This window comes from Fukomys damarensis, unplaced genomic scaffold (genome assembly GCF_012274545.1).
Source record: "Fukomys damarensis isolate Sample0158 unplaced genomic scaffold, DMR_v1.0_HiC HiC_scaffold_25, whole genome shotgun sequence".
Lineage (NCBI taxonomy): Eukaryota > Metazoa > Chordata > Mammalia > Rodentia > Bathyergidae > Fukomys > Fukomys damarensis.
Genome location: NW_022900937.1, coordinates 27,259,021 through 27,284,383, shown reverse-complemented (window position 1 = coordinate 27,284,383; position 25,363 = coordinate 27,259,021). Strand labels below are relative to the sequence as shown.

At 41.8% G+C, this 25,363-nt stretch overlaps 2 protein-coding genes and 1 gene segment (V, D, J or C); all 3 read left to right on the top strand.

Annotated features, from left to right (window-relative positions):
* The first annotated feature begins 1,492 nt into the window (after positions 1 to 1,492).
* On the top strand, positions 1,493 to 2,178 carry LOC104856753. The segment is given in 2 exon segments: positions 1,493 to 1,600; positions 1,694 to 2,178. Coding segments are annotated over 2 exon segments (585 nt in total).
* Positions 2,179 to 6,173: 3,995 nt separating this feature from the next.
* Positions 6,174 to 9,518, top strand: LOC104856752. Its single transcript, XM_010616240.2, has 3 exons — positions 6,174 to 6,342; positions 6,426 to 6,922; positions 9,348 to 9,518. The coding sequence occupies exons 1-3, from the start codon at positions 6,213 to 6,215 to the stop codon at positions 9,516 to 9,518; spliced, it is 798 nt and encodes a 265-aa protein (XP_010614542.1). The 5' UTR covers positions 6,174 to 6,212.
* Positions 9,519 to 10,730: 1,212 nt separating this feature from the next.
* Positions 10,731 to 18,808, top strand: LOC104856751 (protein kinase C iota type-like). Its single transcript, XM_010616239.1, is given in 5 exon segments — positions 10,731 to 10,760; positions 13,174 to 13,189; positions 16,413 to 17,267; positions 17,270 to 18,376; positions 18,576 to 18,808. Coding segments are annotated over 5 exon segments (2,241 nt in total).
* Positions 18,809 to 25,363: the final 6,555 nt, after the last annotated feature.

Below are 25,363 nucleotides of genomic sequence, written 5' to 3'. Positions count from 1 at the left end.
CAGTACTGTCCTACATCAATAGTACTATATTCAGTTTTGGTTTGAAATTTACTTTGTCTGCAAATAAGATTGCTACCCCTGTTTTTTTCTGGGCTCCTGTCCCATGGAGAATTGTTTTCTATCTTTTCACTTTCAGACTATAGGCTTCTTTTTGTACTAGGTGTGTTTCTTGTATACAACATATTATTGGATTTTGCTTCTTATTCCATTTTGCCAGTCTATTTCTCTTGATTGGTGAGTTGAGGCCATTGACATTGCTGGTTATAACTGATATGTACTGATTTATTATTGACATGTTATTGGCCTTTTGTAGACTCTTTTTACTTTTTCACCATCTCCTTTTAAAATTGAAATGTTTTGCATCTTGTTTCTCTCACATTGCTAACTTTCTGTGTATTTTTTCCATACTGGGAAGGAAAATCAAGGCCTCAGAATCAGTAGGCAAGCCAACCACTGAGCTGTATCCATGCCTCTAGTTGCATACATTGGGAAATTAATCAGCATTAATATCCAAGAATGCTGACTCACATAGATATGTGTTGATATTTGAAAAAGAATTTGAGATGTACATGATCAAGTTAGGTGGTGTGTGCTGTTTATGTTTATTTATGCTGTAAATGTTGAAATAGGAAAATTAGTGTAAAGCAACATGAAGGTCATCAGCTGCCTGGAGATAGGATGCAGGAGGAAAGCAGCAGGAGGGAGGGATGGCAGAGGAGCCCCAGGAAACACTGCAGGATGACACGTGTGTTCCCTGCTCTGTCCGTGTGTGCATGTGGCAGAGCACTTGTGTGTTAATACTTCTCAGGTGCACACTTCATAGCTGGGCATTTTACGTGTTCTATCCAATGAAGCTATCACGGATAAACTATCTCTAAATATAGATAAAGAGTGAGCGAGTTTATGACAGTTGAAAATGAGAGATTCACGGACAGGCATCCACATGAACACTGGATCTGTTTCATCTCAGCAAACAGCAAAACTCAGCAAAGTCACACTTGTGCTCAGCACCGAAAGAGGGGAAGAGCAACCTCACCAGGTGCCCCTCTCTGTCCAGGACCTGGAACAGGAAGCAGTTCGTTGACAACTTCGGAGAGCCTACGCCCAAATAGTGTGGAGAACATTTACGGAGCATCACCTCTGCTATAGAAGAGGAAACTGTGTCCCACATTTTCATAATTTTACACGAATTTTACTTTCATCATTTTCCAAGCAGACAAAGTTAATAGAAAGATGCATGCTATGTGTACATGACAAATAAAAGTAGATGAAGAGACAAATTCAATACATTATCTCAATATGTGTTTTCCTATTAGGATAAATGAATTCATTGGTACCACACTATCCCAGCACACTCTCACTGGATGTGGGCACTGCCCTCTCTGAGTTATCCATCCCCAGTGCTGTCTATATAGCAGGAGGTCATGCAAATAGGGCACACGGTACTGTAAAAAAGAGCCCAGCCCTGTCCTTGCAGCTCTGCAGAGAGCCCAGCCCTGGATGCCCAGGTCCTCCTCCCACTTGGTGATCAGGATTGAACACAGGCAGCGTAACATGGACCTTACCATGTGTTGGGTTTTCCTGTTTGTAATTTTGAAAGGTAAATTACTTAGAGCAAAAGATACTGAGGGCGTGAGTGTAAACAGTGGACGTGTGTGACAGTTTCCTGAGCAAGATGTCTCTGTGTTTGCAGGTGTCCAGGCTGAGGAGCAGCTGGTGGAGTCTGGGGGAGGCTTGGTGGCACCTGGGGGGTCCCTGAAACTCTCCTGTTTGGCTTCGGGATTCACCTTCAGTGACTATGCCATGAGCTGGGTCCGCCAGGCTCCAGGGAAGGGGCTGGAGTGGATCTCAGCCATCAGCTATAACGGTGGTAGCACATACTACGCGGACTCTGTAAAGGGCCGATTCACCATCTCCAGAGAAAACGGCAAGAACACGCTGTATCTGCAAATGAGCAGCCTGAGAACCGAGGACACGGCCGTGTATTACTGTGCAAGACACACAGTGAGGGGACCTCTGTGTGCGCCCAGACACAAACCTCCGTGCAGGGGCGCGCTAGTCCAGCAGGCGTCGCTGTGGTCCATGGAGAACCAGGCAGGGCCCCAGCAGCAGGTGCAGAGAAGGCAGCAGAGGGGTGAGGGCTTCCTGTTGGCCTCTGGGGTTTCCCTTCAGTATTAACATCACACGACCTGAGCAAACCTTTAAATGTATGAGCTGCAATGAAGTATCCAAGTATAAGTGAACATTCCGTTACATTTATTGAAGTATGGAGTTTCACCTCATATATCTAACTTGCACTTGATGGGTAAACCTGGTCCCTGGAGTGATGACCTCAAACACGGGCAAACACGATCGCAAGTAACTTGGAAACTTTGTCAACTGCAGTTTCTTTTCAGTGACAACTCATCATCATAAAAAATTGTATCTGCTAACTTTTTCTCAAGTGTGAGGAATTGTCTCATACAAGAATACGTGATACAGATTAAGGAATGAAGTCCTTCCCTACCCAATTGACAGAGTCTGAAAACACCCAGCTCTCTCTTCTATCCTTGGCCACCTCAGGATGTCCGGTCCTCAGGCTCAGCACCAGCACCTTGTGGAGTCCCGTGCTCAGGGAGGAGGGAAGAGAGAAACTGGGCTGGACTCAGTGCAGAGTCCAGGGGCCTTGCTGTGCTCTCTCTATCGGAGGGGGCAGAGCAGGGGTTGGGCCTATGCTTTTCCTCTGGACTTTAGAAATTGTAACAATTTTAAAACAGACTGTAACACTTCTCCCTCTAAATCCCCCCTCTCTCTGTGTCTCTCCTCTGTCTTTCTCATCTCTCATCACTAGGATTCAATCTATGTATCAGTAAAAGATGAAGAATACATGAGGGAAAGTGCTCAAGTACGATAACATTCAGTTTTCTAAGAAGATTCTCATAATTCTGTATTCATACATTTTCTATATTCTATCTCACTTTTGTCTCAGTTAATTCTGTATTTCCATCACACATGTATTCTTAAATTTTCCTAAAATGATCAAATATGCTTCTATACTTAATAATATCTTTCTTACAGCTATAATTTTCTGTGAAGAAATTTTTTAGTGAACATAAGTTCATTTCCACACCCAATCCCCACACACGCACATTTTAGTTCTTTTTTGTTGACCCCCCAGTCTCTTGATCCTATTCCCATTTCGGAGACATTTGTCAACTCACTATCATGTATTTAACATGGTATTTATTGTCAGTTTTTCACATTAAAGTTTTGTCTTAAGACTTGTTTGTAGTACATAATATTTACTTCCACTTTAGAAAGTAGGTGTTTGTGCTTATCACATCTTGATTCGTGTTATTCCCCTTACCTTACTTCCTTCCTCCATACTGGGTTTCTGATGGTAACACCCTCACACACACTTCTGTACATCTCTGTATGTGTTGAATGGATCAGGACGATGCCAAGATTCTACTTTAATAATGAGGAGATGGAATCTAAAAATCAATAACAGGAAATAATATAAAACCAAGGGGAAAATTCAGTAAACACAAAGCTGTGTCCAGGAAGAGATCCACATAACTGCCTGGCCTTTACCTCTCTTTATTAACGAAAATGAAATTACACAATCTAAATTAAAAATGGAACATGTGTTCCATATCTCTACCAAAAATTCTTGGTAAATATTACAAAAATGGAAAAATGAATAAACACACTGCACTCAGACGTGTGAAGAAACCTAAAATTCGCAATGATTTAGATGGTACATGTCTTTTACAGCTAGTGCTATAAAGGAATACTAAGTAATTTGGGTTACTGCTCTCATTGTCCCCGGCTTGTCTGGAGGGCTGCCTTGGATGTGGTTCTCCAGAGCAGCAGAGATAAACCAGACACGTAGTGACAGCACACAGAAAGAGACATTTCCTTGGGAACTGGCTCACAGGACCATGGAGGCTGGAAAGACCCAGCTCTGCCCTGTGGGCTGCAGGTGGAGAACAGGGAGTTGGAGGTGCAGGCACAGTTGCAGGCTGTCCGCTGGGGAATCCCTGCAGATTGGTGACAATGGTGGTTTGTTCTGTGCAGGCTCTCCTGGTTAATGAACCTCACACACACGATGGAGGGGAACCTGCTCTTCTCAGAATTCATTCACTCAAGTGTTGGTCAATTCCTAAAAACTCCGCAAGGAGACATATGATCCTCACAGAGGACCAACAGGCTGACCTAGAAACTCCATTAACAAAGCCCATCCTGTAACTTTTGAGCACAGCCCTACAATCTGGTACGACACAACGGTGAAATCTTAGTCTGGACACATTCATTTCACCAACATCTCATGTTCCCTCAATAGAGAGTAGAGTTATTTTTTAATTGTATGTATACAAAAAATAAAAGATGATGAGATTTTGAATTAAAGAAACCTACAATTCTTCAGAGATTTACACTATGCCATGCACGTAGTAACAAGAAATGCAGCCAAGATGTCATAGCACATGCAGTGGGCATGAGGTGTGAAGGGAACACACACTGTCACCATCATGGAGGACATGCTGGTAGGACAGGGATATACAGAGTAAACACTCTGAAGCCTCAAAGTTAAACTTGAAAGGATAATGCCAGCTGAAACCATGGGCTACAACACGGATACACCTGTACATCCAGGCTCTGGTGTGGAGATTTCAAGGATATACAAGGAAAAGACATGTCAGTTTAGGTTTCTGTGATCATACAGATCAGGTGATATTCAGAGAACCCCTGCCTGTGGATTTTGAATGTTTTATACTCTATTTTTAAAACATAGCACATATATCATTTAATTTATGGTTGGCTACCTAAGTGAACTAAGCTGTTGGGTCTCAGGTTGTATTCCGTCTTTCACATAAGGCTTTCTCATGACCAGTATTTTGGAATGTTTTCCATTGCTAGAGTATCTAACGATCTCTAATCTCACTTGCTTTGCTTTTGTTTTTCTTGTTATTTTTTGAGACAGAGTTTCACTATGTGATTTAGGATGGCCTTGGATTGACTATGTAGCCCTGGCTGGCTTTGAACTCATAGAAATCCTCCTGTCTCACAGTCTTAACTTCTGGGATTATAGATTTGCACCTCCACACACATCTGGATCTCTCACATAAAAAAGGCAGTGGATGTAAAAATTTGTGGACAAGTTTGGAATCCTCCTTGAATGTTTTCATCAGAAATAGATGAACACTTCATTTACATTATTGATAGTATTGGCCTTCTCTATCTTCGTTTTTGAGACAAGGACCGGGATGTTCCAACACAGAATGTGGTCCCATTTGTGGTGTTCTCTGGGGCCATCTGAAGGTCAGGGCCAGGAGGAGCTGCACTGTGTGCGCAGAGCAGGGCCCTCTTGATCCCAGCACATTCAACATCTCTGAGAGGCAGGTGGGGATGAAGCCAGATACCAAGTCTCATATGCCCTTGCTCCTTGAGTATTTCCCTACATCTTCCTCCTGTCTCCCTCTGACTGGTGTAAGGTGAGCTGCTGAGGTGATTTTTCCAAACATTCTATTCAGGCTGCACATTTAGAAACTTGAGTCATTGTGAAGCCATGAGTCCTCAGGGGCAGGGTTCTCAGAGGAAAGGTCAGAATGTCTGTAGTCCATGAGAGGTCCCAGCATTTTCAGATAGTAGTAGACATCTCTGATTACAAAAAGCCAAGAATGAGCTGAGACAGAGACACAGGAACTCCAAGAAAATTCTCCACATAAGTTAACTGTGAAAATGTAGGGAATAAGATCTAGAAGTTGTCTATGAAGACTACCCTCAAGGATGAAGCAATACGTTTTTAAAAGGCAGTCATGGAGAGGTGGACAGGCATGGCACCAAGAAGACAGAAAGCATAGTCAGATTCTTAAATATTTTTCTCTATCTCCAACAAGAGCCCAGCAAATACACAATTCTCTGCCTCACTACAAACTCTCCCCTGGAAAGGCACGCTTTAGTAAATACATTCAGCACATCAGAACCCTTTCGGGACATGGACACTTTCACGTTAAAGTTGCGAATGAACACTGTGCTCAAAATGAACAAAATCTTTGCTCCAACTCAATTTATCTGTGTGTAGAAGTATGAATACCACAGAAGATGCAGAACAGTGTCTTTGGGGTGTTCCTCTCCCCAGGGCAATTGGTCATCATAAGCAAAACACTCTCCTGGGAAGGACCAGAACACCCTGCCCTCTGTCCCCCTCTTACACCCTCACTGGCTTCCCCATGCAAAGCAGCCCCAAGCTCAGGATGAAAAGCCAGGGCTGGCTGAGCAGCCCCCATCACCTCTCACAGGAGCCTTCATACAGCATGGAGTCCTTGGTGCTGCTCCTCTGCCTGGTGGTGGCTCCCTGCTGTGAGTGTCTCTGAGTTTCAGGAGAGGGAGTGGGCACAGGGTGTGTGGTGCGTTTGACTGATGGTGATGCTTCTTGTCCTCAGGTGTCCTGTCCCAGGTGCAGCTGAAGGAGTCAGGACCTGGCGTGGTGAAGCCCTCAGAGACTCTGACCCTCACCTGCACAGTCTCTGGATTTTCTTTAACCAGTTATGATGTGCACTGGGTCCGTCAGGCTCCAGGGAATGGACTGGAGTGGATCGGTGTGATATGGGCTAGTGGAAACACAAAGTATAGCCCAGCCTTTCAATCTCGAGTAAGCATCGGCAGGGACACTTCCAAGAGCCAAGTCTCACTATCATTGAGCAGCCTGAGATCTGAGGACACAGCAGTATATTACTGTGCAAGACACACAGTGAGGGGAAATCAGTGTGAGCCCAGACGGAAACCTCCCTTCAGGGGCTCCCAGGACGGCAGGGGGCAGGCAGGACACACTGAGCTCTTGTTGGGCCCTGCACCAGGTGCAGGATACTGGGTCTGCTTTGCTGTTAGAGTCTGTGGATGTCTCTTCCTGTCCCCAACATTGCTAAAGAACTTCTTCAGTGTAGGCTTCTATAGACTTAGGATTTTTAAATAATTTACTTTCTTTTTTATGAGTATATGTTTGTAGTACAGCCAGTTTACAATGAACATCAGAACTGGCTGCATGTATATGATGCCTCTGGATCCTTTAAAAACTCTGTATCCTATTCATCATTAACTTGACTCCCACCCATCTCATTTCTCCATTTTTATTCATGTTGATATTATTGAACTTATCTCATGTTTCTGACAAATAAAGTTTATATTCATTTTTCAGGTTCATGTACATGGCACGTACATATCCTAATTTTTTTTTCATGTCTCCTATTTTTTCATCTATGTTCCCTTGGACTCCTTCCCATTTGCAAGAGATCTACCTATTCTCATCTCCTCCATTCTTTACTGTGCTTTATGTTTATATTTTGCCTCACTCAAATGAGAAGTACTGTATGATATTTAAGTTTTTGTGTCCTATCATTTTTCACAATATTATATTTTCCATGTGCATCCATCTCCCTACAATGTCTGAAATCCGTCCTTCTTCATAGCTCAGTAACAGTCCACTAACTCTCAGTACCACATGCATCCTCTGTTGATGGGCATACAAGCTGATTCCGGAATTTAGCTCTTATGCACAGTGCTGCTATAAACACCGGTGTGCACATTTTGCTGCAGCACGATGTGCTTCGCTCTTTCGGGAAGATACCTGGAAGAGAGAGAGCTGGGTCTTATGGAATTTCGAATGTGAGCTGTTTAAGGAATTTCTGTCCTGAGTTACGCAGTGGTTGGACCAGTTTACGTTCCCAGCAACAAAGAAAGAGGGTGTTGTTTTACCTGCAGCCATGGCAGAATTTGTTACTAGTAGATTTTTTTTGATGATGGCAGTTCTGTCTGGCCGAAGATAGAATCTTAACATTGTTTTAGTTTGAATTTCTCTAAGGGCCAGGAATGTTTAATATCTTTTTCTATATGCATTGGCCACTTGTATATCTTCCTGTGAGACGTACCTGTACATTTTACTTGCCTGTTTCTTGACTGGGTCTTTTCTTTTAGGCGATCTAATCTTTTTGAGTTTTTCATACAGTCTAGGTATCATTCCTCCCTCTGAGGAAAAGCTTGAAATAAATTCCTCATCGTGTCCATTGTTTCTTCACTCTGCTAATTCAGTGTGGAGATGCTTTTTGATTTGATGTCATCTCAGTTTGTTAATTCTTGGTGTTACTTATTGTAGAATTATGGTTCTCTTTAGGAAATCTCTCTTAAATCTATCACTTAACGTTTTCTAAGTATTTCATTATCCAGTAGGTAAAGATTTATCATTGCTCTGACAATGACAAACATTGAAAGAAAGGCTGCTCTGATCCAGGCTCTGCATGTTCCAGATTCCATTGTGCAAATTCCTATACGTGGTAAAATCACTTTCAACTTCAAAATCCCAAAATAGGATTATTTTCTCAGTTGCTTTTAGATTATCTCCTTGCAGAAAAAAAAAATGAGCCATCGGTGCACACATTCCCAGTTTGCACAGCAAAATTCTGCCAATTGTAACTCTTTTCAGGTCCTTTCCATGGACAGTAAACTGCCCTGCCTTTCAAGTTTTCGTATTTTTTTCTTTTATTTATTTTTTATTTTTTTGTGCCGGGGATTGAACTCGGGTCGTAGCTCTTGCAAGGCAGGCCACCGAAGAGCTGAGATAAATCCCAGGTCCGAAGTTTTTCTTTTAAATTAAGATATATTTTCATTAAATAAAAATTAAATTGAACCAGCTGAATTAGTGTGGAGTCTTTGCATTTCGATGACCTTTAGAACCCTTCGTCCCCAGCCCATCACCACCTCCTTGCCCAAGGCTCTCTCTGCAGACTCCGCTTCTCTGTATCTTAACCGGTCTCCATATTTTTTTTTAAATTATTTATTGTTTTGCCATCTAATATTAGAGAACCATGCAGTATTTTCACATTGGTGTGTGACTCCTTTAACAGCATGATGGCTTCATAATCCATCGAATTCCCTTCAAAACAGTCAAATTTATCCTTCTTTAGGGCTGACTACTGCTCCTTGTATTTAAATACCATTTTATTTATTCTTCTGTTGAAGAATACGTAGGCCATTTTGACAGTTTAGCTATTGTGGCTTGTAAAACTCCAAATACGGATAGGCGCATATCATGATAATACAATGACCTGAATATTTTGGAAATTGATCCAGAAGAGGTAAATTTGAGCCAAACAGAAATTTTATTTTCCATTTCCTATTTGTTCTATTTTTATTGATCCAGTAATGAATAGTTTAGAGTTTTAAATGACGTCAAAACTGTTAATTATATGGAGTTCTGCAATTCACCAACTGTTTGCCTTTCTATTAGCAGTTAAAAGCATTTCTCAAGGGTTAACTCAAATAACTTCATTGTGATCCTCCTGTGTCAATGCTGTGAACTTTGGGTCTGTTAGGAGGTGGGACAAACAGGACAGAATGGTTCACATAGCTCACAGATTGTCCGAGCAGACCCGAGCTGTCGAGTAAACATCCCTTTCAGGAAACACTTCAGGCCAGACCACCTAGATCCACCTCCTGTGTACAGCGTGTCTTCCCCCGGGGACTATACCCTGGAGGAAGCCTAATCTGAATTCCATATCTCTGCCTCTGTTCTAAGATAAAAATGAATCAGAGATTTGGAAACCTCTGGAAGATAACACAGGGGGGAAATTGAAGGCATGGGCACTGGCAAAGACTTCCCTTACAGAAGTCCACTAGCACAGAAATAATTTGAACAATCAACGAATGTGACTGTATCATATTCGAAACCTTCCGTACAGCAAAGCAAATTCCCCTCACAGTGAAAAGATAAACATAAAAATGGGGAAAATGCTAGGGACTCTTCTAAAAACTTATGTAAAACCTACATGCTAAAGGGGCAGGGCTTTAGCACAATGGTGCAGCTGCCTGCCTTGCAATTTCAAGGTCCTGAATTTGATCCCTGCCCCTCCATATGACAACAACAATAACAACAAACAAATGACAGCCTAAAGAAATAATAAATGACTCACTCAAAAAATAGACAAGAAAATTAGACAGTTTACAAGAGAATGAAAGATAAATGGCTAAGTAGTTATTAAAAAAATGTTCACTATCTTTAGTAATTAAGCAATATAAATCAATACTATTCTAAGACTACATCTTCATACAGAATGGCTATCATGTAGGATACAAAAGGCTAAAAATGCTGGTAAGTATGTGTGGAGAAAGAAACTCTTCTACAATGATTTTTTAAAATGTAAACAAGTGCAATATCTATGGAAAGTAGTTCCGAGAATCTTCCAAAAGCTCGAAATAGAAATTGCATTTGATTCAACGATACCAATATGAGATATACTTCCAAAAAAGTTAAAGTCTTCTCAGAGAGAAAAGGAAGAAGAGAAGGAAAGAGAGAGGGAGAGGGAGAGAGAAGTTGAGGGAGAGGAAGGGAGAGGAGGGGGAGAGAGGCTGAGAATAAGACGTAATCCAGTAGCCAGGTCCTCATGACCTACTTAACTCAAAGGAGGGCTGCGCTTCTAACAGCCCATTCGGCTAAGACCACATCAAAGGACTAAACTATTGAAGACGGTGCTGCCCACAGGATCTGGTCACCTCTCTAAGCCCTATGTCTGAATATCGATGCACTGGGCTCCAGGCTTCTCCTCTCCTCCTCCCTCTCCCCCTTCTTCCCCTTCCCCTTGCATTTCGTCCTCTTCCTCTCCTTCTTCTCCTTTTCCTTCTCCTTCCCTTCTCCTTTCCTCCTCCTCCAGCATGTAGCTGGGCTTTGACTCATGTTCCCCACTTGACAGAGAATAAGGATGGACGTGAACTTCAGAGCTGAACACAAAGTGAGTTGTTGAAGTGACTTCTGCTCTGGGATGTGACGGGCACTGTTTTTTAGAGGCGTCCAGTTCCTATTTTCTATTGCTGTCCAGTTCTTATTTACTATTGTGTATATTTGGATTCAATAAAATGTTTTCCAGTGCAACGCAGCAAACAACTTTTTGATTCCTTGAAACTAAATCTATATAAGTTCAATAGAGAAGAGACAGAGTCACCGATGGCAGAAGCAAATTATCAGTGCCATTAATTCGGAAGAAATGGGAAGTTTATAATTCTAGGAGGTCCAAGCAACTCATGTTAGTACAGAAAAACAAACCTCAGTACAGAAGTGAAATGTATTTTGACAAGGCTAAAAATGACACTACACAAGTATAAATATTTACTTTGATTCAGAAAAAATGGGAAGAAATTTTGAGATGAAAAAGTATTTTCTCCATAGAAACTCATGAACAGAGATTTGTGTAAATGCATCTCACACACACAAGGAAACACTCATGTCAAAGGAGTGACTCAAAGCCTGTAAAATTGACATTTCCATATTTGAGAAGATTTGCTCAGAATTTAATGGTACGACCGAGTTCAGTTGTGGGCCTGAAAACTTTTCATGATGTCCTACTTTCATCATTACTTTTGTGAGTGGAAAGGGGACTAAGAGTTGACAGAAGCAGGGAGAAAGAGGATGGGAATGGGATGAACAGCAAAAGGAAGAATGAAGATGTAAATTGTACTAACTCCTCGCAGTAAATGTAACAATTATGTATGGCCAATGTGTAGAATACTAATAAGGAACACACATTTAAAAACCTTTGGAATATGCACATTTGAACAATGAGCATACAGAGAAAGGAAATGGACTTGGTGCAGTGTCCAGAAGTCGATGTGCACCTATGGACCTGTACCATGGATGTACGTTGTGAGTACGCACACACACATGTACATATGCGCTGCAGTTCTGAACCCTACAGTGCTCTTCTCCCGGGGCCCTGTGCGCTACTTTCCATAGATGCAAAGCCCTCTTTCATCTGAGAACTCATCCAGCTCTAAGCAGCTTCTGCCTCACAAGTCCTGTCCTGGAGGGAGAGGACCTAGGCAGTGGAGCAGGGACAGCACATGGCTCTGGGAAGACTCAGTCAGAATCCTCCACCCAGGGGCTGTCTCCAAAACACAGACCTCCCATGTCTCCCTCATGCTTTTGCATACAAGATATGGCCTGGGATTTGTATTGCTAATCTGAAAGAAATTGGAACAATTCTGCCTCATCTTTTTACTCGTGGCGGCTCCCAGATATGAGTGTCCGAGGGTTCAGACAGAAGGGTGAGCGGATGCTTCATCTGAGCTCCAAACTCACTCTGTTCACAGCCCCACTGTCTTCTTCTAGGTGCAGCCACAAAAGCCGAGACTTGGCCTGTCCCTCAACTCTGCATGTTCTGGTTACTGAATCAGTAGTGATTACTCAGGAGCTGGAGTCATCAGCCCCGGGCAAGGGAACAGAATAGCAGGACAGTGCACTTTTAATGGAGGCACAACTTCTGTTTCATCCCTGACAGTCAACCCAGCATCTTTGGAGAAATACCCAGTAATTAGTTTTCCCTTCAGCAGGGCTCAGTAACCACATTGGACACAATTGGGCATTACTATGAAAAAGATATCGAGTGAAGGCAAACTCGTGAGCTTGTGCTTAGCTGGGTTTTCCTTGTTGCTGTCTTAGAAGGTAATTTTTGGTGAGCAAGAGATACTAAATTTGCCCGTGGAAGTGAGTGGATAACGTGTGGGCTTGAGGGGACATCAGTGTGAGCCCAGACACAAACCTCCTTGCAGGGCCGTTCATGACTCACAGGGTGCACTAGGGATGCAGGGGAAACCAAGTTGTTTTCCTGTTAGGATCTGAGTCTTCTTTCAACACAGTACTTATTTCCAGACACTTTGGTTTCATATATCTGTCCTTACCTCTGATGTGTCTCCTTTGTCACATGTGTTTAAATAGGAGAACATGTTCTCATCTGTGCAAAACACAATTTAACACTTGAGATAAAATTGATTCTACTGAGGTCCTGAGGACCAGATCCTAAGGAGTCTCAGGGAACCTGGTGAAAATCTGGTAGGAATTTGGAATCCGCAGTGAGAAGCAGTCAGTCGGAGCCCAGACGCAAACCTCACTTCTCGGTGATCAGGACCAGCAGGCCATGCCCAGTGCAACCAGGGGACGCTGAGTCCCTCCAAAGGGAGCTGAGGACCACAGCACAGCACTCAGCATGATCAGGATGCCCAGGAGCCGGACCTTCCAGGGGCTCAAAACAGGAGCAGGGGCCCTGGGGCCCAGGGGAGACTTCACCTGAATTCTCCTTGCTGTTCTTCCCTGGTGAATCATTTCTCTCTCTGTAAGTGGAACAATAATGGGCCCTATGTCTTTTTCATTAGGTCTTCTTCATGCACGGTAACATTTATATATAATATTTTAGATAACATTTATAATATTTTTAACCTTGTGTAACTAAACCTGGAGGAAATCTTTTCATTGAATTTATTTTACTACTTCAGGTGTCAGCAGTCTCATCAATTTAAAGTAAAATGTCCACTATTGATCAGTACATTTCCTGTTAAAACAACTACATTCATCAGGACAATGTCTTCTTAAGTCATTTTCCTAAATTGCCAAAGAAATACCATCCATTTTTAGCCATCTCTTTTTGTTCTTCCGTTTCACTCTCTTTCTCCTGCTCTAAGTGAAGACAAATCTTTCTCAGTCTTTGTGGATTTGTTATTCTTGAAAACTTTTTGTGTTCTTAATATACTATTGATACTAGTCCTCTGTCCAAGGAATAGCTACAAAATTATTCCATTATATATGTGAAATAAATCAAACACAAACACTTAAATATCAAATCACTTCTCTTACCTGAGAAAAAAATTAAATAACAATAAAACTATAGGAAATTGGATCATATTTTGTAAAAGAGAAAAGAACAAAGAAATGGAGGAAAGAAGAGAGGGAAAGGAAGAGAAGTGGATACAGAAGAATAAAATTGGTTATATTCGTGTACTGACTCCTCACCATGAATGTAACTACTGAATGCTGCAAACTGTGCTAATAAAAAGAAGCACTGAAAAATTTAAAAATAGACTCCATGAAAGGCCAATTGAGCATCTCCAGAGACAAAAGTCAGAACATGCTGTCTCTCCAAGTTATCAGTCTGAAATCCGAGGACAAGCTTTTGTATGACTGTGCAATAGAATCAAGAGAGGACATCAAGGCAGGCCAGACATAGACCTCCCTTCAGGGCGGCCGCAACCAGCAGGGGGCGCGAATGATCCACTGAGCACCAGGAAAGGTCCCAGGAGCAGGTGCAGAGAAGGAAGCTGAGTGAGGGCTTCCTGTCCGCCCCTGTGGCTTCCTTTCACTCTTACCATCATCTGAGGAGACCCTGCAGCACATACGCTGCAGACGACTTAGGAAGTAACCAAGTTCCAAGTAAAGATTGTCTTTTAAATTTAATATCACAAGTACATATTTACATAATTGCTTCCTTCATCTCCTAAACTTGGATTTTGCTAAATAAGTAAATATGACTTGTATGCACTTCAAAGTTTCTTGCAATTTTCAAGTTTACATTTCATTTGAATGCTGAATCTTTGTCACCTAAAAATGAATCTGATACTTTCATCCCCATGACAAGGAGTTGTCTCATGCAGAAATAAATGCTTCAGATTAGGGAATTAAATCCTTCACATCCCTCTCCACAGGGCCTGAGGACACACAGCACTCTCTTACGTAGCCAGTTCAGGAGGCCTTGTCCCAGGATCAGCACCAGCACCATGTGGACCACTCTGTTCAGGGCAGCAGGACACAGAGGCAGCCTCACTCGACTCAGGGCAGGGTCAAAGACTCCAGTGAATGCTTTCTGTCCATATTTTCTGAACATGAGTAGGAACTGAACTTTCTTTATGGGATGTATAAACAGAGAATTGTAAGATTCTATCTTTGGACTTTTTGTTCTCTCTTTTTCTCCTCTTTTTCCTAATTCCGCATTCTCTCCGTCGCATTTTCCATCTATGTGTCAGTAATGCAGCACACTTAAGATAAAATACTCCTGTTTTATAATAATCATTTTGCCTTAACAGATTCTTGTAATTTTGCCTTTATATATTTTCTTTGCTTTATTTCAGTTATTTCCTTATTGATCAGAAAGATTTCTATTCTTAAGCTTCCTTTAAATGATCACACATAACAATGTAGTTCATAATGTCATTCATGTGTTTATGGATTTCTGTAAAGTGTGTGTACAGTGCACAGAAGGACACTCACCCCACAGAGTTACAGTTCCTGAAGTCAGAGGTGAGGAGAAGTCTTCACACATAGACCTCTACACTGCAGGTGTTACCATGGCTTCATGAACAATCATCCTGGGAATCAAATGCATTTCCCCCTCCTCAAACAGCTCTGCGCCACACCTGGAGCCCAATCACGACTGATGTGTCCTGTATGAAATAATGCCCCTGTTATTTCTAGCTCACATGAGCCCATCTTCCAGAATATGCACCACTCGACCTGAGGCCGGATCTTCACTCAGACCTCCTGGAATCCACCTTCCTCAAGATCTCTGAAATCTCTAAATCTTCTCTTTATTTTCCTTCCATTTCCATTTTCTTTTTTTATTGAGTTTATTGGTACATTTTAGGCATAAAGTACACTTACATTCATTATTGGGATCCTGGAACTTTAAATGACAGGTCTTGGTTCTCCTTTTTTTCCCCTTCTCCCTGCTCTCCCTTCACCCCTTCCTCCCCTCCCCATAACAATCATATCTCTTAAGGAAAATTATTGTGGAAATTTCTAGAAAGTCTCACTCTACCTAATGAAATGGAAATGATGATACAATCAATCAATGGAAGAAAAACATCCTAAATTTCAGTTCTCTAAGTGTAAATCCTCAGCACTGCCTGCTTTATATGTTAAAGACCCCTTGATACTGTGCTCATCACATGCAAAGTGTCAATGCATATGTTTTACAATTGAAAATATCACCAATGCCTGATATCACAGAAAGTCTTCCTAGTTTGGATATTTCTAAACAGCACACTGAATCAGGCAGGATGGTGTGTGACTGCAATACCAGCACTCTGGGTGGCTGAGGCAAGAAGATCAGAGGGTGCAATCCAGTCTGATGATTTCTGTGACTTAGGAAAACCTGTAGTGCCTATCTGAAAAAAGAGAAAACCCTGAGGATACACCTGTAGTTTGTGTGGAGACGCAGGGTGCAAGTCCTAGTTATTCAAAAGTGACAAATGAACAGACAGATGATACACAGAAAAGAAACTTAAAAAAATGTTACATAAAAATAATATACTAAGTTAAGAGCCACTGATTTACTTAGTATGAAGAAAAAGATAGGCCATAGGGTTGTCTTATCAAAGGGGGACTGCAGTTGTGGAACCCCAAGACATGGCCTCACTTCCTAGGCAACATCTCCAAACAGAACGTGGAACCCTTGCCAACGGGCATCACAATCCAGTAGCAGCCGTCGCCCAAGCTCAGTTGGCCAGAGATGGGCAACAGCGAACATGCTGAGCTGCTTCCCCACTTTGCGAGGCCGCAGCCCCAGGACCCCAGGCAGAGAAAGTGTCTGTGAAAGATTGAGAAGACGGCTGACACCCTCCAGACGCCGCAGGCCTCACTGCAGCAGTGACACAACTGTGTCACAGACACCCCAGGGAAGGTCTCCCCGGCTTGACCACCAGTGACCTACCAAAGTCAAGGTGCCCCAGTGAAGTCTCCCTAAACCCAAATACGATTGGCACAGAAGCTGGGAAGAGCTCAGTTCAAGAATCACCACGCCCAGAAACACCCAGGTGCTCTAGGCAGGTCTCCCCAGAGCTGGACACAGAAAACCTAGAGAGTCAAAGTCCAGGGGAGGAGACTGAAGTCATAGACACCAGCCCCGGAGAGACGCACAGAATCCTGGTGTACATCCAACCAGGCCTGGCTGCCACTATTGGAAACAACATCACAGAGAGCCTTGCGGAATTCCGACCACTCTGGTCCGTGCAGGCAGCCAGGCCACACTCATTCACCAAGCCTTTCCTGCACATTTTTCTGGGCAGCCAACCCGTCTATGGCTCCTTTTTCCTGGGCACCTCCACCACCCACACCTCTACCCCATCGGTCCTGAGCTTGGGAGGAGACATTATGACAGCGTCTTTTGAGAATTCCAGCTCCTTTGAGGGCTTTTGTGATAAAGATCAAGATGTGTGGTGTTTGGACAATAAACAGCTTTTCACCACAGATTGGGTAGCGGAAGAAGGAGTCCCATACACTGTGTCACCTCAGCTGGAGTTAGAAGAGGCCATGATGCTCTTTGAGTTAAAGAAAGATTCTAAGCTCCTAGTTAATGCAACACCTTGTATAGCAGAACATCCTAAAGTGCCTTGTCCACCGGAAGATACATCCATCGGCCACAGAGCCGCAGGCCGCAGGTTAAAGCTGCATTGTGCAAATTGCCATGCTTTTCGAGCCAAAGCTTCAGCAGGTGAGCTCACTGCGCTGTCTGCACAGACCGTGTAGGGGGCCTTGGACGCCAGGTGTGTAAGTGCACCCTGTGTAAACTCTCGGTGCACAAGAAGTGCCACCGACTTGTCATAGTTCACTGTGGGCAGCGTTCTCCACCATCAGAGCCCATGGTGCCAGGGGCTCCATCAACCATGGCTTCACACCCTGCACAGACAGCGATCCAACAGAATCTTTCAAGTAAGGAGGCTTTAGAAGAACTTGATGAAGAGAATGAGGCAGGGAACACTGGGGAAACTGGAAAAATTTCACCTGGTTTAGGTCTTCAGGACTTTGATTTGCTCAGTGTGAGCAGCAGAGGAAGTTATGGGAAAGTACTGTTGGTTCAGCTGGAACAATCGGATCGTATGTATGCGATGAAAGCAGTGAAAAAAGATCTCATCCACACTGATCGGGTATGGACAGAGAAGCGCATTTTACAGCAGGCATCTAATTGTCCATTCCTAGTTGGACTGCATTCCTGCTTCCAGACAGAAAGCAGACTGTTCTTTCTTCTAGCCTATGTAAATGGTGGAGATCTGCTGTTTCATAGGCAGCAACAAGGAATACTTCCTGAAGAACATGCCAGGTTTTACTCTGCAGAAATCAGTTTAGCATTCAACTATCTCCATCAGTGAGGGATACAGTACAGAAACTTGAAACTGGACAATTTATTAGTCGACTCTGAAGGGTGCATTAAACTCATCGATTACTGCATGTGTAAGCAAGGCTTAGAGCCAGGAGACATGACCAGCACTTTCTGTGGTGCTCCTAATTACCTGGCTCCAGAAATTATAAGAGGGGAAGAGTATGGCTTCAGTGTGGACTGGTGGACTCTTGGAGTGCTGTTGTATGAGATGATGGTTGGGGAATCTCCATTCCGTCTTGTGGAGGGCTCTGACAACCCTGACCAAAATGCAAACAAGAATCTCCTGGAAGTTATTTTGGAAAGAACCATTCACTTATCTCCTTATTTGTCCATAAAAGCTGCAAGTGTTCTGAAGAGTTTTCTGAACAGGGACCCAGTGGAACGAGTGGGTTGCTGTCCTCAAAGGGGATTTGCTGATTCCAGGGGCATCCATTTTTTGAAAACGTTAACTGCGAGATGATGGAGCAAAAGCAGGTGGTGTCTCCCTTTAAAACAAATATGTCTGGGGGAATTGGTTTGGACAATTGTGATCTTCAATTTGCTGATGAACCTCTCCAGCTCACCCCAGATGATAATGACATCGTGAGGAAGACTGATGGATGTGAATTTGCAGGTTTTGAGTATATTAACCATTTTTTGAAAACGTTAACTGCGAGATGATGGAGCAAAAGCAGGTGGTGTCTCCCTTTAAAACAAATATGTCTGGGGGAATTGGTTTGGACAATTGTGATCTTCAATTTGCTGATGAACCTCTCCAGCTCACCCCAGATGATAATGACATCGTGAGGAAGACTGATGGATGTGAATTTGCAGGTTTTGAGTATATTAATCATCTTACGATGTGTGAAGAAGAATGGGTCTAACTCTCATTTTTCAGCTATGTATTCTGCTTATGTTGCTATTTAATGCATGAAAAAACTTGTTAGCAACTGTGTTCAATTAACCATTTTATAGATGTCTAGAAGCTGATTTTATTTTGTATAGTTATATTTCAATGTAATACTGGCTTCTTATAGTCCATAATAGGGAAGATTGAATGTTTTTGTTGATAAGAGGAGATTTTTACTATTTGACTTGAATAACAATGAGGCAGTTGCTTCTTAAACAAACTTGGAAACACATTCCATTTGTTGAATGGAGACCATGTAATACTTTTTCTAGTTTTTCATTATAAGGGAAAATAATTTGTCTTGTTAGTAGAATGTCTTACCTATGTAGTTAATCTCAAACCATATTACTTCTACTTTTTGGAGCCAGTTTATGTAGCCTTCAGGAGATCTAAAAAATTATAGCCATATTTAATTAATCTTTATAAAATACATTTATTATAGTTCTATCTCCTTAGTTAAGTTTGTTATTATTCTTTGGTAGGATAACACATGAAATATGTAGTAGAATTCATTTCAGGGGCAAAATTATTCAAAATATTTTTATTGATATTACTGGTTAGCATTTCATTATTTAAAGTTGCCAGATATAATATTCCTGTCTTAGTACTATTTTTATGCAAAGGACCTGAAATGTAACCATCATTGTCTAAATAAGTTACAATGAGGCATTATTAGTAAAATTTAATTTTAGGTGAACTACCTAGTTTTAAACTTAGAAGGATTTAAAATTTGTAGGCATTTAATCAATTTTCTTTTCTTTATTGAAGTGCCCCATTTCATTAGAAATGTAACTTTTCCAAAGCTTTTAGACATATATTGTCTTTTCTTTCAATTTTTAAACTTGAAAGTAATGAAAACATAAAGGAAACTGTTTATAGACATTCACATGTTCATTTCTGAGGCATGTATGTTTCTCTAAATGCCTGGAACTTGTTTGTAAACAAAAAGCAGCATTCACAAAATAAAATTATAGATAATTCTAACATGTCAGAAAGATGTTTATTATCTTGCTTTTAAGCACTACCCTTTGCTCTAGGGTATTTCAGAACGCAGAATAATTCCACAGACAGTTTATTAAAACATATTTATTACTTAGCCCACATTAGAACTCTTCAGGGTTTTTGGACCTCATTTTGAGAAACACTTTCTTCAAGTTACTCTTTTGTTCTCCAGAAAATAGTAGAAAGTGTATTCATGTTATAATATTTTAAGATGGTAAAAGCAGCAATGTACAACTTTATGAATCTTTTTGAACAAATTTGAAATGAATGACTTCATTAGATATCTTCCTTGTTCCCCTCAACAAAATCTTACCAGTTTTCTAGCAAAGATATACAAATAATGACCACTTTCCTTTTATGAGGTTTTCACTTTTAGTCAGGGTGCTCTTTTTTTAAATTTTCAAATAGTAAGATTGTGTATATTTTATGCAGAATTGCATTAAAATATGTTTTGATTCTTTTTGCAGTCTTTAAGTGTGGTGCCAGTTCTTTTCCTGTTGCATAGAAGGTCTCTCAAAATGTTCACCAGGGCAATTAGGCAGTTTATGGTCAGAATGGTTTGCATTTCAGTGGTCAAGGAAATAATTTGTTTTGCGCATGCCTCTAGTCAGATCACTGTATGCATATGCATCCTGGATTAAATTTCAAATATCTTGTTCAGTGCCAGTACATTTACTTCATAAATTCGTGTTGTTTTGATTTTTGTCATGTAGAGTACTGCCTTGGTCATCGCAATGTATTCTGTATTTGTGTACCTTCTTTTTCATGTAAAGAATTTTAATAAAACATTTAATAAATATCAAAAAATGCCAAAGAGCTTATATTTCAGGAGGATCAGAATCATCTGCAGGTGACTCTTGGTCCTATCTCCAGAGTTTCTGACTCAGAAACTTTGAACTAACAGGTTCTCAAGTAATACTGATGCCCAAGTCAGCACCATACATTCAGACCCACTGCAGTCAAGGGCTATCTAGGCACCAAACCAGAGAGTAGTCAGAGTGATGATTGCTGTTTTTCTTGTTCCCAAGATGTAGCTGTATCATGAAGCCACACTTTAACACATTTTCTTTCAGTAGTTAGTAGGGAAATGAAAATCCAAAACCCAATGAGATATCTAGATATATCAGGAATGCCAGCTTCTGCCAACAGCTGACTCTTTATTGGAGGGATTCTCTTCACATACGCGGTGGGCTTTGATTCTCATGAGCCTGAGAGGCTGTCTCTCGGATGCTCATCACCCAGCTATCTTCCTGGGCTCAGAATGATGTCCCTTCTGCTCTCTGACATTTGAAGTCTAGGCCCCAGCAGGTTGGGGTCCCAGCCGGAGCTCAGGCCGGGGCCATGCCTCTTTCCTGATAGGATATCTTCCATTTCCTTTTTCTGTGTCTTTGTGGATTCATTCATGATCCTCTAAATCTCATTTTCAATTAGTGAATTTAGGATCCGAACTCAAGAAAGAGTACATATTTGGCCACTGACAGCACTGCTCGATTTTACTGAAACCTGTGAATTCATAGAAAATTATCCATGAATATGCAATTCTACAAAAATCTGGAGAAAATAAACATTTTTATTTTTTCATGGGCTCATGAAAGAAATCAAATTGTAGACTGAACAAACATGAAGAACCCTGGAGGACCAGGAACGTCCATAATCACAGATGAACCATTCTTCCTGGCTCAGAAGGAGTTCAGGGTCCACACTGGAGGGAACATTATTGAGGATTTGGTGGGTGTCTGGAGGACTAAGTTGACAATGAGAGCTCCTGGGTACAAACGTCATGTGTTACCCCCAGTTTCCTGAGACTCTCAAGGTGAGGCTCCAAGTAGAGGCCTTGCTTCTCTGAAATAAGGGGAGAAGATTGAGCACTGAGAAATGAACACAGAGCCTTCTCCAGTCAGACATTCTGAGGACTTTTCCACAACTTTATTCTTCTTGGAAAAAAACTGTCATAAATACAGAGGAAACACCCTTCATTATACGATGAACTTTAGGGGTCAAAATGGTCTATAGGACAAATAAAACTAGATCATTCAAGAGGAGCCACAAAAGTCAGGTTTCTAGTGCTTTGAGTATCTCATTAGTAAGTGTATGGAACTCAGAATGGATTATTCTAACCTGAAATGGCACACCATGTTGGGAGACACTCAGATCACAGAGGCATGATCTTCAATCTCAGGTCTAACTGTAATGCAACAGGAGTGAGTTCCTGGCTGTGTTGTGGAGGCTCAGAGCGTGGGACGGGTGAATGGAACCTGTGCACCAATAAGTGGGTAAAGATGCAGAAGAGTGATGTCAATATAATCTCTATGAAAACTCTCAAATTCTGTTTTGTTCCATTGTGAATGAGTCCACAGTAAAATTAACACCAATTCTTAGGCAAGATTTTGGAACCTGAGTCATGAGACTCACACTCAAATCCCATCCTTGAGGGGATCATAATCACATCCCCAGAGCACATATCATAAGGCTGGTATGAAGACCCAGGGTCTTCCTGTGGAGCAGATGGGACACCATCAATCCAGGGAGTTGCTGTAGGTACCATTCTAGGATGCCTGGCAGCTCATGCACCATTCTGAGTACTCATGTGGGATTAATAGTGTCCGTCTTTTTGGGACAACAGTGAGTTATGATGATACCTGATAGAAGCAGGCCCTGGTCAATACAGGTGCTTAGCAGCAAGAACACTGATAGCCAAGAAGAGGTTCAGGTGTTTATAGGCCATTCACAGGCGGGTTGAGAGAGCCGAGCTCTCTTGAGGTGCCTTGATGCTCAGTAAGTTGAGGCCGATATGAACAGATTTGTAAGGAAGTGAGAGAAGATGTATCTCCTCAGACAGGATAAGGATATGGACACCAGGACCACACTGCTGAATGGCCTCTTTCTCAGGCTGGATCAGATCTGGAGCTAAGAAGTTTTCTGCCTCATGAATATGCAAATAACGTCTCCGTTCTTAGAATCTTTAATTGGGCTCCCAATTCCTTCCAAGCCTCCCTAGTTACCTTTCCTGATGTTTCAAACCAAGGTGCTGCCGCCTGGATGTCATTCAGAAATCGCTGCTGAAAAGAATCTGAGAGGGATAGCCCCTGGATCTTCAATAATTTCTTCAGGATTTTCAAAAAAGGAGAGGACTGCATTGCCCCCATTCTCCAGGATAACTTACCTTCCTTATGCAGGTCGCCTCAGTTCTGAATCCTCCTGTTCAGCACAGGGACCTTCTCCGATGCCTGGATCTGTTGTCTTGAGATTATTCCCAGCGTCCCGGGTTTCGGCACCAGTTGTCGCGAGCCGCTTGCCAGCAAGAAAGCATGCAACACTCAGGATCCTTCTGAAGCTTCTTTATTATCTTGGGAGAAGGTCTAAAGCTTTTACAAAAAACCTTCCTTTATATATCCTGCTAACTATATTAACTCGACAGAAACAAGAAGTTATAAGATCAGGACTATAGCACATTCCGATCACTATTAGGGGAATAAACTTCAGGCAGGGAGCAACCATAAAAGCAATGTCGCCATCCCAGAACAAATATCTTGATCAAGGATGACTTAAATAAAGAACTTCTTATCTCCTGCAAGGCTTCTGGCTACGCCTTCACAGACTACTACATAGACTGGGTGCGACAGGGCCCTGGACAGGGTCTGGAGTGGATTGGTGGAATCGATCCAGAGGATGGATATACTGAATATGCTCAGAAGTTCCAGGACAGGGTCAGCCTCACTGCAGACACCTCCTCCAGCACAGCCTACATGGAGCTGAGCGGTCTGAAGTCTGAGGACACAGCCGTGTATTACTGTGCGAGACACAGTGTGGTGACCACATCCTGAGTCTGTCAGAAATCCTGAGGTAGGAGCAGCTGCCTTCGGGGTGAGAGTTAAAGACTGGAGTGAAGTAACTAAGGGTAGGAATGATACAAATGTGCACGCACTCTAATTTTATAGGGAAACATCCATACCACAGACAGCCTATATGAAAACTGTAAGACTCAGAGAAATTTTTGTGCAGACATATATTTCCAATCAATTGGAGAAGTAACTAAAAACAAAGTTCTTCTACCTTATGCCAATGTCCTATTTATCTTGTGAAAAGTGGCGAGACTGTCTCTCAGAATGCCTTGGCTATTTCTGTTCAGCAGATTTTACTTACGCTGCAGGTTTATGTCACAAAATGTGAAGGAGAGAGTTCAGAGGTTTCCCCTGAGTCTCTGCCCCGTATGCACAATTGACTACTATTCCATTTGAGCGAGCCAGAAATGAGGGGAGATGCCCAAATCAGCGGCCAAAAAAGTCTGCTGTAATAGATGGAGTTGTTGTTGCTGTCGTCGTCGAGCCATCCAACATTGACAACCATAAATAATGCCCAGAAGAAGAAACAAAATATAAAACAGAGTAACAAATTTATAAACAATCATTTTCAAATTGGAAGAAGATTGAAATAGGAACTCCCACCATTTATGATTGGAATCTTGTATGACAGCATTATGTAGATTTAATAATTTATTTTTAACAATTGTTGTAGTTATTCTATATTCCTCTAAAGCCTTTTCATTCTTTTGCAAATGTGAGTGCAATTCTTCAGAATTGCGAAGTATATTAGCCAATGACAATTTTAAATATAGATGGGGTGGCCGTAAATATTGTGGCACCTACTGAACATTGACATTATTATTTAATTCAGGCAATGAGTAATATAGGGAACCATACCAATATAATAAATCCAATTTTTGCACACAACTTGAAAAGGGGACAGGGAGTCCCATACGTAACAAATTGGCTTTCTCAGCAGCAGGGAATAAGAATCCTCTTTCCCTTAATCTCCTCAGGATATTTTGGGTGAATATTTTGATCTTAGCTTTTCTAAATCATTGGTATTTCATGATCATATAAATACATATTTCCCTAAGACCCATGTAAAATATTTTTCAGGAGCCCTCGGTAAACTCTTCCATTTATATCGTAATCACTATCATTCCACCCCGTTGCATTGCAACGAGACATAGCATCCAATAATTCTACTTTATAATTAGTAGGAAATGAAGCATTTACAGAATAACAAGTAAAATTTATAAAGGAGGATATAGTAATATTAATAAGTGAAGTCCCAAACAATACATTTCTGTATCTGATCTTCTCAAATCCTCTGGTGAGGGTACTAGCTGAGCTGGTAGTAACATTTATGAGGGAACAAGCCGTATTCGCAGAATAACTAATGGAATCTTGTTGTCTTGGCACTGTAGCATTTCTCCAACCCCATGGCCATTGTAGGGTAACATTTTGGTCCAAAAGAGTTATTGGGATACCTGGAGTCCAAGAATTCGCCGGAGTGATCAGAAGAAAGAGCTGATAATATATTCATAAGTAGAACTTTATGCTTCTGGCTGGGAAACCTTGTCAATGAGAGGACAGTGACGTGTCAGCCGACTTGGGACCCAGATGGGATCTGAACGTTCCTGTGGAAAAATATAAATAGCTCCCCTGGATCTGTGTAATATAGGATCCGGTTCATGCCATTGGTCTGTTAAAACATCTTT

Bases quoted from the DNA above. Each gene is read 5' to 3' on its own strand.
- LOC104856752 (XM_010616240.2), top strand. From the start codon at position 6,213: ATGCAAAGCAGCCCCAAGCTCAGGATGAAAAGCCAGGGCTGGCTGAGC. The intron at 6,343-6,425 runs GTGAGTGTCTCT...TCTTGTCCTCAG, and splicing joins CCTGGTGGTGGCTCCCTGCT to GTGTCCTGTCCCAGGTGCAG. The intron at 6,923-9,347 runs GTAGGCTTCTAT...TGGGTCTGTTAG, and splicing joins TGCTAAAGAACTTCTTCAGT to GAGGTGGGACAAACAGGACA.